At 38.9% G+C, this 17,115-nt stretch overlaps 1 protein-coding gene across 1 annotated transcript in view; it reads right to left on the bottom strand.

Annotated features, from left to right (window-relative positions):
- The window catches only part of LOC127584027 (collagen alpha-1(XXV) chain), a 153,603-nt gene that overhangs the window by 39,471 nt on the left and 97,017 nt on the right, over window positions 1–17,115 (bottom strand). The window contains exons 20-26 of the mRNA XM_052040547.1: window positions 15,553–15,576; window positions 15,103–15,147; window positions 13,735–13,779; window positions 13,548–13,619; window positions 11,016–11,087; window positions 6,628–6,678; window positions 2,911–2,937 (exon numbers count right to left, since the gene is read on the bottom strand). Of these exons, the coding sequence (XP_051896507.1) occupies window positions 2,911–2,937; window positions 6,628–6,678; window positions 11,016–11,087; window positions 13,548–13,619; window positions 13,735–13,779; window positions 15,103–15,147; window positions 15,553–15,576 (336 nt within the window). The remainder of the gene's footprint in view (window positions 1–2,910; window positions 2,938–6,627; window positions 6,679–11,015; window positions 11,088–13,547; window positions 13,620–13,734; window positions 13,780–15,102; window positions 15,148–15,552; window positions 15,577–17,115) is intronic.

Genomic DNA, 17,115 nt, shown 5'->3' with positions numbered 1-17,115 from the left:
TTTAAGATTTTTCAGTTTCCTGTATTAGAAGAGCTTTTAACAAACTTAATATAAACAGATAGAGAAAACTGTCACATTAAAGTCATTATTGTTCAATATTGCAACTAAGGAGCACCTAAAGGGAAAGCTTGTTTTTTTAAAAATATTATTTCATTTTTAGGGATACATGTGACATTACTGCACTATGAACTGGATAGTGTGTGAACTACCCCACTTCTAATTTTATGACAGAAGGAATGCCATTGATCAATTGGCTGTAAGTGACTGGCTATAGGTCACTTGGCCTGGTCTATAATCTGATGCCGTTAATGCTTTGCCTGCTGGTGTCTCTGCATTGTAACTTCAGTAGCTTGATGCCTCATTCAAATACGTGCTTGGAACAAGTTTTGACATCACCTCTTACACTCTCAGTAAATGAGGGCTGGTTTACCAGCCTGACACTGATTGAGGAGTGAAGGATGAATCAGACCTTGAGATTACAGATTTTATGGCATCTGTTTCTGACCACTCACAGTGCCACACAGATGCCTAGTTTTGGAATGTTAGCTCTGATAATGTATGACATATTGGAGCCTGTCCTCTCTTTGAAGATGAACTTCTTCACAATGACAACCACTCCTGCCGCTTTGGTCATGGACAGATATGAGTGGGTAGGGATAAGACCAAGTCAGATATTTCACTGTATTGGTTCCCTCAGCATAGGGCCCAGAACTCATTTGGAAATCATGTCAATCACAACTCAGCCTGTTGAGCATTCCTTTGGGTCGACATTGATGTCTCGAGCTAAATGTCAGTGTTGCAGAAGTATTCAACATGGTGTGAAAGAACTTGGACGGTGGATTAGGGGAGAAGAGGTGAGGATTGAGGGCTTGACGGGAAGCCAATAATTAATGAAGGTTTATTTGTTTTAGTAAAACTGTTGAACATGATAGGATCTTGAGTCAAGTTTGAAGAGTCTCAGGTATACCACAATACTGTTACAGCTAGTGGATCTGGCTGCTGAGATTGAAATGATAATAGAGGAGTCTAGTACAGTGGCTGATAGATCTAGACCTCAGAGTATAACCACATCAGGCTATAATTCAGCCTGTCAATGGGACCTCTACGTCAACTTTGCCAGACTTTAGTGAGGTGCACTTTCCAAGGCAGAGCTGATCCGATGCCTGGTGCATTGCTGATCAGTCTGTTTGATAATACCACAATTATTTTGCTCTGTGGATGGTGGACCCAGATAAGGGGTAAAAGCAACAGCCATAATCAGGATCCCCGTCACGCAATGGCAGAGAAAGTCCATTTGGCCCATTGCGAATGTTGAGCATTTTGAAAGATCAATTTATTTAGTTCCAATCCCACGTTCTTACGTATACCAAATTAGCTATATCCAGTATATGTCCAAATGCTTTTTGAAGCTATTATTGAATCTTTTCAGGCAGTGATTCTAAATCACAACAATTTGCTGTGTTAAAAACAAACTCATCTCCTTCTGATTCTTTTGCTAATGGTTTTAGGAATTTGTCTTCTGGTTATCAAGCTTCCTACCAAGCCTCTCTTTATTTATTCTATTAGAGCTGTTTACACAATTACCAAAATTTAATTGATTTGGGAATATATTAATGTAACATTTTGTAGAGGATTTGTAACACAGTGATCAGGCTGATTATAGGCTCAGAACCCATAATCTACAGAAACCAGTTTTAAAGCAATAAGAGGGTTTTTTGTCACTCAGAGAACTGCACACTTGTGTATTACTGTGAAAAGAATCCTTGCTAACAAAGCATTAATATACAAGAAGGTAAAACCCTTAAGCATTGTTCTGTTGTTCTACCATTTACAAATGACATAATTCTTAGTAACACTGTTCTGTGTGCTGATCCTGGTGCATGGCTGGTGAAATAACACACTGACAGATGCTCAGAAATCTTCAGTAATACCTTTTGTGTGGTGATCACTTTAAACCCATAAGTTCATCAGCTCTTACAGTAATATAAGTAGGAAAGCCTTTTGTGTTTAGAGGTGTTGTACTGGAAGAACTGAAAGTTGTGATGAAACAGATTTTAATTTTCTGTTTTGCATTCAGTGACAATACAGAGTGTTCTCAGAGAATGCTTGTGCCTGATGCAATGCAGAGCTCTCCCCACACTAACATGACACAAGTGACTCTTTACAACACTTGATTTGGATCCATATGATCTTGCCTCATTTAGTGACAATGATGCCTGTTATACAGGACTGAGGATAGTTTTATATCTTACATTCATAATTATTGGGGGAACCACAATAAAACTGAAAAAACTCTTTTTGACTATGTGGGGATCATTACCAGTTGGTTCTCAGAATGTAAGTAGACTTTAATTAACTGCCTGAACTGCAGCTCTAGATCCCAGAAATGAGTGGTTGATCTTTTAACATGACGTGTAGGCCAATCTTATTAATAAGATTTTATGATATTCACAGGATGCAAATTTTGCCTGGAGCCCACATGATTTTGTGAAGCATAGGTTCTGCTGAACTTCATAGAAATCTCCATTTCTGCAATACTGGTATGAAATGTGTTAGCCTTGGCTGTGTGGGGTTTGGTGCACAAATCCTTCTCCACTCCACGAAAAGCAACAAAAGCTCTGCTGATAACTGATCAATTAAAATTAGAACCCTAACCTTGACCTTGTATCATAATATCTCAGGTCATTCTTAAAAAGGTTCTTATAAAATTTGGTAAAATGTATAGGAAACACTTGCTCTGCAGCCAGAACTTACAGGTTTAAAGATGTTACAACATAAAATCAACATTCATTAGTCAAATAAGTGACACATAGCATGCATAGCTAATTTTAACAAAGAGCATGGAGACAAATTTAAGACATCATTACTTTTCAGTTTACTAGATCTCCTTAGACTTTGTTGATGATTTACCTTAGGTCCTGGAAGGCCATGTGGTCCCTGTTGGAACAGAAAGAAGATGAAAGAAAATGAGTCAGTATCTCACCATGAGTTTGCACAGTAATTCTCATGTGCTAAAGTAATAAAGGCCAAGAAGCTCAGTGTCTTCATGCTTTCCCAACACCAGTGGCTATCTCCTTCAAAACCATAACCTTTCTTCAGTTTTTTTATTTCTCTTCAAATATTTGTCCAATTGCCTTTTAAATATGTAGATGAGAAAAGGATAAATCCCTGGGTTACATCAGAGATAATGATATTAACTTGCTGGTTGGAATGACACGTTATGCTTTCCAAGCCTGTTTTACCAGCAGTACAACAGCAGAAAGCCTCCCTAAAAATTATATCTGTGGACCCTGGAGAAGCAGGCCTGAATCCAGGCCTGAGATTCTTGTCTGGCATCCAGCAGCTTGCCAGCTGCACCTGCAAATGGCTTCATGTCTCTTCATTCCCAGCAGTCCCCCTGCACACTCCACCCATCAACCAAACGTTCAAATCAACACCAATTATTCCATTCACTTTGCTCCCTGTTCATGAGGAAACTAATGAAGTCACCACATTATTCCACAAAATTGAGGGACCCCTCTGCACAAACACCGGCTATAAAATAACTGAACCCCTGTACTTTCGACCTTACACTGAGCAGAACCCCCTCCCCTCTCCCTAGTCTGCTGTTTTCTCTCTCTTCTGACTGACCGCAGTGTTAGCTCTCAATTTATCTGACTAGCTGTCACCCAAAAACAGAACCCAGCAGCCTAACTTGACAATGCTTCTTGCTGTGTTCAGCTGGCTGGGGCTGTTGATGAAGTAGTGAATTAGAACAGTCACTAGAATGTTAAACCATCATTCTCTGTCAGCACATGCAGGTTTGAGCACCCTATCTGAATTCTAATCCAAATCTCCCAGACATGTGTTCTGTGAATTAAACTCCCAGAGAACTAAGTTCATCTCTATGGTAGTATTTCTAAACATATTTTACACCAAGACACCTATTTTTTCCTTTCTTCTTTTCCACCAAGATTATCAGAAATCCCAAAACACTGTGTGTGAAATCCAGAATGCTATCTGCTCTACGCAAGATCTTTTCTGCAGTGCAATTGTACCCTCAGAAGATGATGTTCACACATTTTCTTAAGGTTCTTTCTGTTTCAGGTCTCTTTCACTTTCTAGAGCTACTATTTCTCACCATTCTCTGATCGGCTGGATTTCCCTCCTATCCGTTCCACGAAACTGACTATATCCTTCCGCGCATTTCCTTAATTCTTCTTCCCAGGTTGTAATACCACCTAATTTAGTATCAAAGGTAGATAATCCTCAACACCATGCCTCTTTTACTGAGGTCAATGTAATGTACTTTACAGAAAATAAGAGGTGTTTCCCATAAATTCCTGGGTTACACACCACACCTATCCCATCACTATTCCTCATAGTGACAAGCTCTCTCTCGGCCTTTCAATCTCTAGTTTTGCTTCAATACTTATATTTTTCAATTTCTTCCATACGGTCTGCACTATGTTCATTGTAAACTATTTTTTAAACCTTGCTGTTTGCTCTTGGCTCTGTATTCCCATAGAAAATAGTCTTTGATGGATCACTTTACTCATGGTTGAAATGCATTTAATTCTTGCCCTGCAGCTTGCTTCAAAATCTCCCACAATTAAGTCTGCTATTGACCTGCCTTCTTATTTCATCTAATTAATCTGAGCTAGATCAGTCCACTATATATAACACACAAACTGTTCAAAATCTCTCAAAACAAGGGAGTTGACTCATTAGACAATAAAAGCGCTTGCTGCTGTGGGAAACAACAGAAGAACAGGCCACATTCCTGGTTGTAATCTGTGGAACTGTCTGTTATGAAGACTGTGCAAACATGTTTAGTTCAAACAAAATTACAAATGCCATGTATTCACAAATAAATTGTGATATTACACCCAATAGAATTGGTTAATTTTTAGTTCCTATTTTCTTTATCTATTTTGAACCTGAAGGCCAGGGACTATGCTTTCAACATATTCTAACCCACAACTTTCATAAAACCTAAGTCCATTCGATATATCTCAGGATGCAAAACCATGCCTGATCCACTGTGTACATCCTGCCGTGGTTTAACTTCCCAAAGTGTAACACTTTACACTTGTCTGAGTTTGATTCAATCTGCTGTTCCATCGGCTGTTCCCTTGCCCACTCTCCCAGTTGATCAATATCCTGTTGTAACTTTAGACAACCTTCTTCACTGACCACTCATGCCATCAACATTCTCATCCAAATCATTACTGTGTATGCCAGACAACAGAGGATCCAGCACCGATCCCTGCAGCGCACCACTGGGTCACAGGTGTCCAATCTGAAAAACAGCCCTCTACTACCACCAAGTCAATTTTGTATCCAACTGGCCGGCTCATGGTGTCTGACCTTCCAGACCAGCCTACCATGCGGGACCTTTTCAAAGGCCTTGCTAATGTAGACAGTGTCTACTGCCTTGCCTTCGTCAATCCTCTTGGTTACTTCGTCAAAAAACTCAGTCAAATTTGTGAGGTACAATCACCCATGAAAAAACCATGCTGACTATCCCTAATCAGTCCTTGGCTTTCCAAATGCAAATAAATCCTGTCCCTCAGAATCCCTTCCGATAACTTTCTCACCACTGATGTAAGGTTCACCGACCTGTAGTTCCCTGGCTTATCCCTGCTGCCCTTCTTAAATAAAGGCACAATATTAGCTGTCCCCCAGTCTTCTTTGACCTCACCTGTGGTTAATCAAGATACAAAAGTCTCTGCCGGGGCCCCATAATCTCTTCCCTTGCTTCCCATAACATCCTAGTATGCACTTGGTCAGGCCCCAGGGATCTATCCACCTTTACATGTTTCAAGACCTCCAATAACTTTCCCTTTGGAAAGTTGATATATTTCAGGATATCCCTGTTCCCTCCCCTGAACTCACTAGCTTCCATGTCCATTTCCATGGAAAATACAGATAAGAAGTATTCATTTAAGACTTACCCCATTTCCTGTGGCTCCTCACATAGATTACCACACTGATCCTTAAGAGGACCTACTCTCTCTCCAGCTATCCTTTTACTCTTAATATACTTATAGAATCTTTTAGGATTTTCCTTTACCTTATATGTCATGGTCTCTTTTTGCCCTCCTAATTTCCCTCTTAAGGGTACTCCCATGTCCCTCAAACTCCTTAATGGACTTGCTTGATCCCAGCTGCCTATGAACAGTATAATAGGCATATTTAACAACAACTCAGCCTTTATTTTATAGAAGGAATAATACCATTATGTTGCTGATTCTGAACCTTTGATCAGTCTCTAGGCCAGGTCTAGAGTGAAGTTTGAATACATTGGTCTTCCAGTTGCTAAAACAGCTGTTACCTACTTGTCATGCCTCAATATAATTGCCTTTGTGTATTTTGCTGCAATTATACTCTGGAAAATAGGCAATTTGGAATTACAGATGTGCATCAGAAAATCCAGGAATGATTTCTTTCCAGTCCAAGTAACTCCTGGGATTTGTGAGCTTTTCAAACATTGATGTGGTAACTGCAAGATTCTACTTAATCAAAGAGGTAAAGTTCCCAGCTCTGAGAACAACCTCAGATGGCATGCAGTTTTTAAAGGCTCTCTCAGGCCTATCATCAAAAGGAATGGAACATGAGACTCTCAAAACAGTAACTCTGACTTACCATTGGACCTGGTGGGCCTTGTGAACCAGTGGGTCCTGGGGGTCCTGCAATCTGTACAAATAGATAACGGATCATGTAAAGCATTGATCAGCCTGTCTATAAGAGCTTAAATCTCACATGGCTAACTGTATGATTTAGATGATGCGTGTTTTGTTATTATCCAAGAACAATATAAAAACAACTTCCAGTTAGATGTAACTGAAAAGCAAAAATAAAACCGCAGTTGCTGGAAATCTGAAAATAAAAACAAGATGCTGGAGGCAGCAGGTCAGGCAGCATCTGTAGTGAAGAAAACAGTTAATGTTTCAGGCCAATAATCTATTATCAGAGCTTTCATCTGATGAAAGGTCATTGATCTGAAATGTTAACTATTTCTCTCTCCAGAGACCCACCGAGTACCTCTAGTGTTTTCTGACTTTTATATCATGCTTCTTGTGCAACAACATGTCCCAATGTGCCTTACTGAGTGGAGAATGCAACGGACAACTTTAAGGGACACTTACAAGGGAATTAAGGGTGGGTCAAAAAGCATTCGAAGAGAAAGCAGGTTTTTGAAAAAGGAATAGAGGTTAGGTTCAGTGATCTTGGGAGGGAGTTCAGATAGCAGGATATGGCAGCTAAAGATTAATCATTTACCCTTGATGAAACAAGAGGACATGATGGAAGCAAGGTTCAATGTTGGTCCTACAGTAAGTGCAAGGGTTAGGCCTGAAGAAGATCACTGAGGGGGATAGGGTGAATGGGGCCGTTTAAAAATCATAAGAGAGATTCTGAAGCTGGTTTCTAGAGTCGTAGAGATGAACCGGGAGGACAGGAAAGATGGGTTTTCAGTGCTGCAGATCAAAGATGGCAGCACTCAGAACAGATTGTGGAGGGTTGACATAAAATACTAGCTGCGAAGTTTTCAGAGAAGCCAAGCTTCAACATTATGAGAAAAGATGAGCAGTGCATATAAAAGGGAATTCAAGCATATTCCAACTGGTTGTGGTCAGGATAAGGGTTGTACATTTCCAAATCTGCAGATGACACAAAGCTCGGAGGAGAAATGAGTAGGATAGTGATAGACGTGGTGGAGATATGGACAGGCTGGTACAGACTGGTGGCAGATGAAATTTAATGCTGAGAAATGTGAAGTGCAGGAAGAATAAGAAGAGGCAATATAAGCTAGAGTTAACAATATGCCAATTGTGGCAGAATCAGAAATGTATAAACATTCATCATAACTTTCTTTTTCTTGTCTCTATGCCTCTTCCTATAAAGCTGAGGATCCCATTTGCTTTTACACTGTCCTACCATTTTCAACAAACTGTGTGCATATACTGTCAGATCCCTCTGTTCCTGCATCCACTTTAGAATTGTGCCCTTCAGTTTATATTACATCTTCTTATCTGTCAGAGCCCTAGCAATCTCCTTCCTTGTTTCCCATAACATCCTCGGATAGATTTCATTAGGCTCCGGGGATCTGTGCACCTTAATGTGCATCAATATTTCTAACATTTCCTCTTTCCAGACGCACACATTTTCCAGACTATCAGTGTACACCTCCCCATCCTTCTCCCTGGTGAAGAGCAGAGCAGCACACATATTCCCTGGCTCCACTCAACGACTTCCTTTTTGGTCCCTGAGGGGACCTACTCTTTCCCTAGTTACATGCTTGCTTCTAATATATTTATAGAAGGTTTTGGAATTCTCTTTAATTCTGTTGGCCAGGGCCATTTTGTGTTCCTTTTTTGCCCTCTTAAGATCTCTCCTATATCCTCTGCAAATCTCAAAGGACTCAATTGATAAGAATTCCAAAACCTGAAATACACTTCCTTCTTCTTCCTAATCAAACCATCAATTTCCTTTGTTAACCAAGGTTCCCTAATCTTACCATCTTTGCTTCTTATCCTTACAGGGACATACTGAATCTGAACTCTTACTATTTCACTTTTAGATGGCTCCCACCTATTAGATGTTGTTTTTCCTCTTGGACAAGGTTTAGAATTATTATGGCAAGGGATATAGACCACTCCAAGGTAAAAATAGTCAATTGGAAAAGGCCTATTTCAAAAGGATGAATACAGAGCTAGCTCAGGTAAATTGGAATCAAAGTTTGGCAAGCAGAACTGACACTGAAAAATGACTGGCCTTTGAAGTGGAAACACAAGAGTCTTTCTGGTTTCTCCACAGATCATCTACAAGTAGTAATTTCCCTAAGGAAATTAGGGCAATTATGCTTAGAGGGTATTTAGAGACACTGGGGGATAATATAATGAAAGTAGCAACAGTAAATGTGGACCCTCAGTTTTAAATATTCATAAAAGGGGAAATTTAATAAAACATCTCTTCCTTATGTAACCCATTCACTCCTGTAACATTTGATTCCACCTATGGGAATATTTACTTCAGTCAATGTTTATTTCCAAATGACATCCTGAGGATTTTATATACGCAGCTGAAAGCAATCATTCTATCTTTCCTTGAGTTAAAAATCTCATAGTTTAGTAATTCTTAATCAATTGCCAACATAAATAGTAATTGGCAGATTTAGTTGTGTTGAATTGTTCACATTAAAATTGGTTGCTCTTCATTAAGTGTTGCCTTCAACTTAATTCAAGCATGAAACCTAACCAAGCCTTATTTTATGTCCAAGTCAATTTGCTGGTGAGATTTCAGCAAGTTTACCTTGGAGGTTGAATTTGAGTTGCCCTGTTTCTGCCAAAGTCAACAAGGCATTGAATCCTGAGGCTTAGCTCGTAATGATTAACACTACGTATTCTGATTTCTGTTGAAGTATGTTCTTCGAAAAACAAAATAAACATGTTTTAATATATTTTTTCACAGATATTTTCTTTATAAAGACCTTGATTTACTTTAGTTTTATTATAAAAAACTGAGAAAATTACAAGTTTCAGATGTACACAAGACTTTCTCTTGGATCCGTAACCTTTGAAGGTTCTGAGGTAGACTTTATGGCCTTTTTGATCTGGAAACCACCTACTACCTGGCTATATAGTAATAACATAGCTCCAGAGGATGTAATATTAATGTTCTTCATTGTGTATTCTGGACTTTAATCTTCCCATCTTCTGGAATGCAGACTGGTAATGACTCTCATTAGATAAAATCAACTGAAAAACAAGAATCTGGCTCAATTTATATGCCACAGCAATGATTAGAATAGTTTTCAATGAACTTTTCTTGCAATTTGGAAAATAGCAGAGCCTGTCACCTACCTACATTAGTGCACCAAACCCACTTCAGATACCATCAATCCCTGACATGAATGCCCATACCTCCACCTGGAACCTTCCTTTGGCTGGAGAAAAAGCAAACCTTTCATGTCTCAGTTCTCACTTCCAACTATTTGCAGAACTCTTCCAACAGAAAGAGAGAAAAAAAACAAAAGTACAATTGATGATTCTTCTTCAGCTGACAGTCTGAGGATTCGCTCATCAAACTGCCATTCAAAACTGTTACCTACCCTCTTGAAACTTGGGCTCTTCCTGTACTCAATCAGTGGAAGCCTTTGTGACAGTATTGATGAGAAAATCTTTGGAAGGAGTGAAGGGTCCACATTATTTCAAAGGAATTCAAGAGTCATCGAGTAATGCAGCATGGAAATAGGCCCCTCAGCCTAATTGGTCCATGCCCACCAAGATGCCCAGCTAAACTAGTCCCATTTGCCCGTGTTTGGTCCATATCCCTCCAAACCTTACCTATCCATGTACCTGTTGGTCTATGAGTACTGGTTAAGACATAAATTGTACTAGAGTGCAAGGCTGTTATAGCCCCCTGTAATGTTTGGTTTTTAATGCATTTAAAAAGGGAAGGACATCATAATACAGAGTGCTTTCTTTTGCTGTATCTCATTTGCTGATTATCTGAAGAAAAAATGGTAACAGATGTTTCTGTTCCTCATCCCAAACATCTTCAAAAAGGCCCATCACGTTGAGCTTCTTTCTCTCAGTTATGGCCAAAACCTGAAGTCATTTTAATTATTACACTGCAGACTATCACTTCAGACTGATCGGGGACTGATCTACAGCAACTGCACACTGGAAAATACAACCAACACAGACAGAAAACTCACATTAAATTGACTGTTGTGATTACTGTACCAGTTTTTTTGCTACTGGAATTTACTATATTTACTTTAATTACACAATCCTCCAAAAATCCTGTTCTTCTTTCCTAAGTTGTCAAGATATGTATGGAAGTAATAATAGTATTAAGAGACTGTCTCAATACCAAATAGTTATTAAATTGTAAATAGAAGGACATCCAAAGAAGTCCATTTTCCTTGGTGCTAAAGTATCCTGCCTGACAATGTGCAGTGGATCAGGGACATGCACTGGTTTACAATATAAAACAATGATTAGGATACCTAATTTTGGAGAACTTACAGAAGAACCTTGTGGACCAGCCATCCCCTGATCTCCTTTCTCACCCTTTTCTCCCTTTTCTCCATTAATACCCTGCAGAGACAAAAATTAACAGTTAAGACCAAATAGTGAGTTAACATACGCTGAATTAATTTGATCAGTTGAACTCCCAATATTCAGCTTAGTCAAAAGTAGTTTGTTGTTGGAAAATGTTTCCTTTTTGTGGATAGTACACAAAATTGTTAATGTCCACCTGAAACACTAGAACAAGAAGGTACGGCCAATTTTTAATGTTTCTCCATGAAAGAGCAGAATCTCCAACAATTACACACTTCTTCAGTATTGTGCTGAAGTGTTAGTCTACGTTAAATTCTGAATGGAGCTTGACTGTACAATCTTCTGTTTCGGAGATTACATGCCACTTTATGAGCAAACCTGAACAGAATTTGGTTTAATTATGGAATATTCCTTGATTTTGCTATTTTAATGGGATGCTGGGTTTTATTACAAGAATTTCAGAATATTAAAACTAGAACAATATTACATTGGTTGTGCACAAATATTCTTCAGCCTTGGAAATGCCACTTTAAAAGAATCAACTGCCTTAGAACGGAATGAGTTTCAGAGTGGATTCACTGTAATGATTTCTGGGATAGGGATAGCTATAATAGGGAAACTATAAATTTGGCTTTGTCTCCAAAAATTAAGAAATTAAAGGACGATTTAACTGAGCCATCAAAAATAATGAAGAGGAATGATAACACAAGCAAGTGCACATCTCTTTCCTCAACTCAGAAGCACTGAAATATGGGGACATAGTATTAAAATTAGAACTACACAGGTAAATTGAATTTACAAGAATAATCTTCAGATGATTGCATTGATCAGAAGCTCAAACTAAAAAGTGGACCATGATGCTTAAAAGAAAGACGGATATTTGTTGCAGAAATAGGAAATATGGAAAAAAATTGAATAACTGAGCATTTAATAATCACTTTGGTAACAAAATGGTGGAGGAGGCTTGAAGGATTGAATAGCTGAGTCCCGCCATTATGTTTTGTAATTTTGATACCATTGAGGATGTTGCCACTAATAATCTGACTGCTTCACTATGGAAGCAGTTCCGGAATTAATGATCTTTATTTAGCTGTTGAACTTTAAGCGGCAGCTGAGCTTGATCCCTTCCTCACCTGATGGACTTGCACCATGAATTTCCATCTGCATCACAGAAGTAGAGTCAAAAGAGATAATTGTCTCCTTATTCTAGCAGACATGGCAACTGGAACCAGGGAATTTTCTGTCTGTGTTGCAGCAATACTGAAGCATGGCAAACTATACCCAAATTAATGGGGCTGGGAAGATGTATTCAGGTGACTGCTCAGTAAGGGATTGTTTGTACTCTACAATTCCAGCAGTTTACCAAATGTGTAGCATGTGAATATATAAGCTGTGACACTGTGTGTGTGTGTGTGTGTGTGTGTGTGTGTGTGTGTGTGTGTGTGTGTGTGTGTGTGTGTGTGTGTGTGTGTGTGTGTGTGGGGGGGGAAGAGAGAGAGAGAGAGAGAGAGAGAGAGAGAGAAGGAAGCACATGTCTAACCTTCTGCCTCCTGTGGTTTTTTGGTTGTCTACAGAGCTATAGTGTTCACAGTACTGCTGTAAGGTTGTGGTTCAGTGTCTGAGTTTTCTCATAATAAGCTTTTAGAAATACTCATGTGCAGAGTTGTCTATTTATACATATCTTTCAAGTCACTGTGGGACAGTTTGATTCAACAACAGTGGAATGTTTCAGATGTTTTAAACTTTTTATTTTCCCCAGCTAAAACATAACCCATTTTGAATGTGTAACTGCCTTCAACAGAATTCTCATTGGAAATCTTATTGAAGTGAAATAACCCAATGTAACTACTGAAATTGTGTTTCATCCCCTAAAAAGTAATTCAGAGTTATGACTTTGTGACATTAAAAACTCTATCAATCTGCTGACATGGTTACTAGACAGGAAAAGGGAAGAGAGCTGAACTGCTGTTTGGACAGGCCAGAAGGGAAAGGGTAGTTTATCCTTAAAAGTAAGATTTCTCAGCCAAAAAAAATGCTGGAGTCAAAGAGAAAGGGGTGACCTGGTCAGTCACTGGAAATCATGTTTCACTTGGATTGGCCCTTTCAAGAAAGTTGTGAGTATACCCAGGGTTTAGCTTGTAGCATAGAGGGGTAGAAAGAAAGGGAAGGATATCCTATTGTCAGCAGTTACATTAAGATGACTATAACCTTTCAAACTCAAATAAAGGTTTTTCACCACTGATATTCTGTTTTTTTTGCCATTTACTAAAAATCCCCAGTCAGGACTTCTGCACATTTAGCAGTGATTTGATTATTGGCCCTCTGTAAACATAGGTAGGCAGGGAGGTGCTAGTTCCAAAATATGGTTTAAGGTTCATGCATTGCATTTGCCATGTGAATTATCAGGGTGTTTATACAATTCCATATCAGCTGAAAGTAGGTGAGCTATTTGCAACATTTCTTCCGGACATCTTTGTCTGCATTGAAAGCACTTACAGATAATCCAGGTAAGCCCATGCTTCCTTTATCTCCTGGAACACCGATGTCACCTTTAGAGCCCTTGGGGCCCTGAAAATAAGCACAGTAAGTGTAGAAAAGGGTGCAACTTACTGAATTCTTAAAAGGCATATTACAAGTATTAAGAACTATTTAAAAATCATTAAACAGAAGATGGTTGCAGTACCTGCATTCCCGGGGCTCCAGGTGATCCAGGGTTCCCCATGTCTCCCTGTGATGTAGCAGTAAAAGGGATGCAAAAAAAACCTCTGGTAAGTCACTCTAATTAGTCCTTATTTTCAGAAAGCTTTTAATGTTGAGGAAAGTCCACATGCACTCCTATTCTCTCTAATCACTACTGAATATGACAGATTTTTTTGCCCCACGTTCAAATTGGCAGCAGAAGGCATCCTAACGTAAAATCAAAGGCATATGTTCAGAAACTGAATCTAGCCCAATCTACCCTGAGCTTAACATTAATGTGTTGTGATGGGGTCAGTGGTCTACTGGAGGTAGTGAGTTCATAGTCCAACCTACCACAGCAGATTGTCTAAATTAATACATTTGATCATTTTGCTTCCATTAAAGATACAAGATTGTTCTAAGAACTCAACTAAGTTTCTCTTATCTTCAGCAAAAATAACCCACTACTCCAATGGCCTGGTCTGGATGTAAACTCAGTCCCACACAATGCAATTGACTATAAATTGAATAAATATTGATATCTTAAGAAAAAAACAGCTCATTTTAAATGGCCACATTTTTCTTCCTTAAATCTGGGCACCTGCTCTTAAACATTATTTTCAAATCGTCCTGCTATGATAGCAATGTCTTATCAGCTTCAAGTCAGAACAATTCCACAGCCAATGTTGTCCTCAGGGCACAATGTTGCAACAGCACCTCTTGGGATGAGAAGGTCTACTAATCCTTAACATATTGGAATCAAATTATTGGAATGTTTTATTATTGATGAAAAATGCAAATACGTGCAAATGCTACAAAACAGAAATACATGAATTGTAACTAGAAACTGATGCTGAAAGTTGTATCTACATTCTGCAGGGCACAGTTCATTGGAGCTGCACCATAGGCTTCATGGCAGTTTTGAATATGGATCCCTTCTGAATGTTAGTATATCCTTCTCCTTCATTTGCTGCCCAATCTCTTACTCATTGGAATTTTTCTCTTTTTTGTTTTTATTATCATCAAAACACTCAATGCAATAGAGTTTATCTGGAATAAAGAGTCATTTAAGCAGTGAGGCACATGATCACAGAGGCACTGGGCAAGGTGCCTTCAATCCCTCAAATTGTTTCATGGAACTTTTCAAAAATTAGCAGCATCCTGACTAGCGCGGATACTGCGGGAAATGTCCCACTTGCATAGTTCTCACATCGGTGTGTACGAATAAACATTTGCTTTCTAGTATTGACAGGATGAAACGAAATTTTGCTCTGACCATTGTTTCAGTCCGCATCATTAAAGTGAGACTGTCCCCAGTTACTATTGAGTAAGGTTGTCCCTCAATCACGGAAAAGTATGAAGTGTTTCCTACCTTTGGTCCTGGTATTCCTGGAGATCCTTGAGGCCCTGGTGGACCCTGATGATGCAGAACAAAAGAATTACTTTTGCATGGAAAAAGTTGGAATATTTTTACATTGGCATCCTTCTACAGATCGTGCAACTTGCTTTTATTACAAAATGAAAGCAAAACAGTACAAAACAGACTTTTTGGGTACAGGGTCATAATGATTATGGTAAAACTCATTAAAATGCTGATGAAACATTTGAGTAAAGAGCAGTTCACTAATATTAACTATATGAAGCTTAAATTAATGGCTGGTTATGAATGAGAGATATCTTCTTTGCTGCACAGTGAATTAACACTATCCCTAATCCAAATCTCAACAAGTCAGACAATTAGTTTCAAAAGCCTGAATTCACAATAATACAGCCACAAGCCACAATAGCTCATGCAATAGCCCTTAGCAACCCATCAAATTACCGTGACAGTTAAGGTGGTGATCCTCTGTTTGAATGCCAAAATTAAAGAGAAAGAAATGTAAGAGCATCCATGTAAAGGAGTTTACAGATGTATGCTGCAGTTTATTGCAAAGATTTTTTTCCCAAAAAGACATTTTTTTTGCATTTTCTCCATCATCATCTGAGTATTGAATTGGTGGAGCAGATGGCCCCTCTATTACAGAAAATGCCAAACTCTATTCAAGTTAATGGAAACAGAAGTTGGATGTTTTCTGTAACAGATGGACAATCCACTCTGTTGCCCATGCAGAGAAAGTGAGTGTAACCACCTTCCTCTCTGACTTAATGGATTGGACAGGCGAAAGACAGCTAGGGCACCATTACAATTTTTCTTTCAGTACTTCCTCATAACCTTGCAATTTTCGATTACTCTTGCTTATCATTGAACCTAATTTCCAAGGATAAAATATACTTATAAACTTTGGCCTAAACTCTTATTACATTGCAGCAGCCCACACAGATAGACAGAGAGCTTTAAACTTGTCACAGTACCTGTACATGAAAACACAATGTAAGACCTTTAAACCAATGGCTTAGGAGTATCCATAATAACTTAACTGCAAAATTTTATTTGATTAATATGTGGCTTTGATAATCTGTTTCAATGTTTTAGGCAATCTAAAAAGGACTAACTGGCCTTAATAACACATCTGGTACCTATATCTATGGCTAGGATTCAAGGTCAATGGAAAACAAAGTAGAGTTTATAATCACAAAACTATTCTTCAGCAAACGCTGTTATAGGGAGAGTAAAATAGACCAGTACAGATAGACCTGCCCCATATAATGACACGTGAAAATAAGAAGTCGAAGATTGCAGTCTTCCATGATCCCAATCTAATATTTGTACTCTGAGCTCAGTTTGCCTTTAAAGCTAAATCAATCTAATAAAAGCTTTGAAGACACTGAGACAAAAAGTTCTTATGTCAACAAATGTCTGAGAACAAAGAAACAAACAGAAGAGCCAGAAATAAAATTGAGATCCAAGCTGAGATACAAGGGCTGAGATTCCTCAATCCCTCATCACTGTCATGGATGATTGAGTACTGCCATCTGCTCCAGAACCTTTGAGTTCAAAGTGGGTTCAACTGATGTACAGCTTTGGCCATCACTTGTCCCAGTTAGGAGTGAGGTGGATGGCGGTGAAAGTGGCAAGACATTTTGGAAAGAAGACACTGTAACTGGCAGAACAATGACAATCAGGCACCTCCTCAAGAGGAGCAATTCCATTGATTCATTCATTTGTTAATAGATGTGGACCGACCGCATAAAACAGCCCATGACTTTCTGCCAATTGGGTTAAAAATTGATAATTTCTTTGAAGACCTCATGAAGACTGCAGATGTGGGGAGTGAAAATACCACACTGATGCAGGAGGGAGTACTCTTTTGATAATGGGAGAAAGGAAAATGTCCAGAATTTCCACGACATCTGCAGAAGCATCTTTATTGGTTGTGGGGTGACACACCAACAACAGATTGGTCACAGACCTGCTGCTATGGCAGTGAATAACACCTGGGGACCA

Source organism: Pristis pectinata, chromosome 2 (assembly GCF_009764475.1).
Source record: "Pristis pectinata isolate sPriPec2 chromosome 2, sPriPec2.1.pri, whole genome shotgun sequence".
Lineage (NCBI taxonomy): Eukaryota > Metazoa > Chordata > Chondrichthyes > Rhinopristiformes > Pristidae > Pristis > Pristis pectinata.
This window is presented reverse-complemented; position numbering and strand designations above follow the sequence as displayed.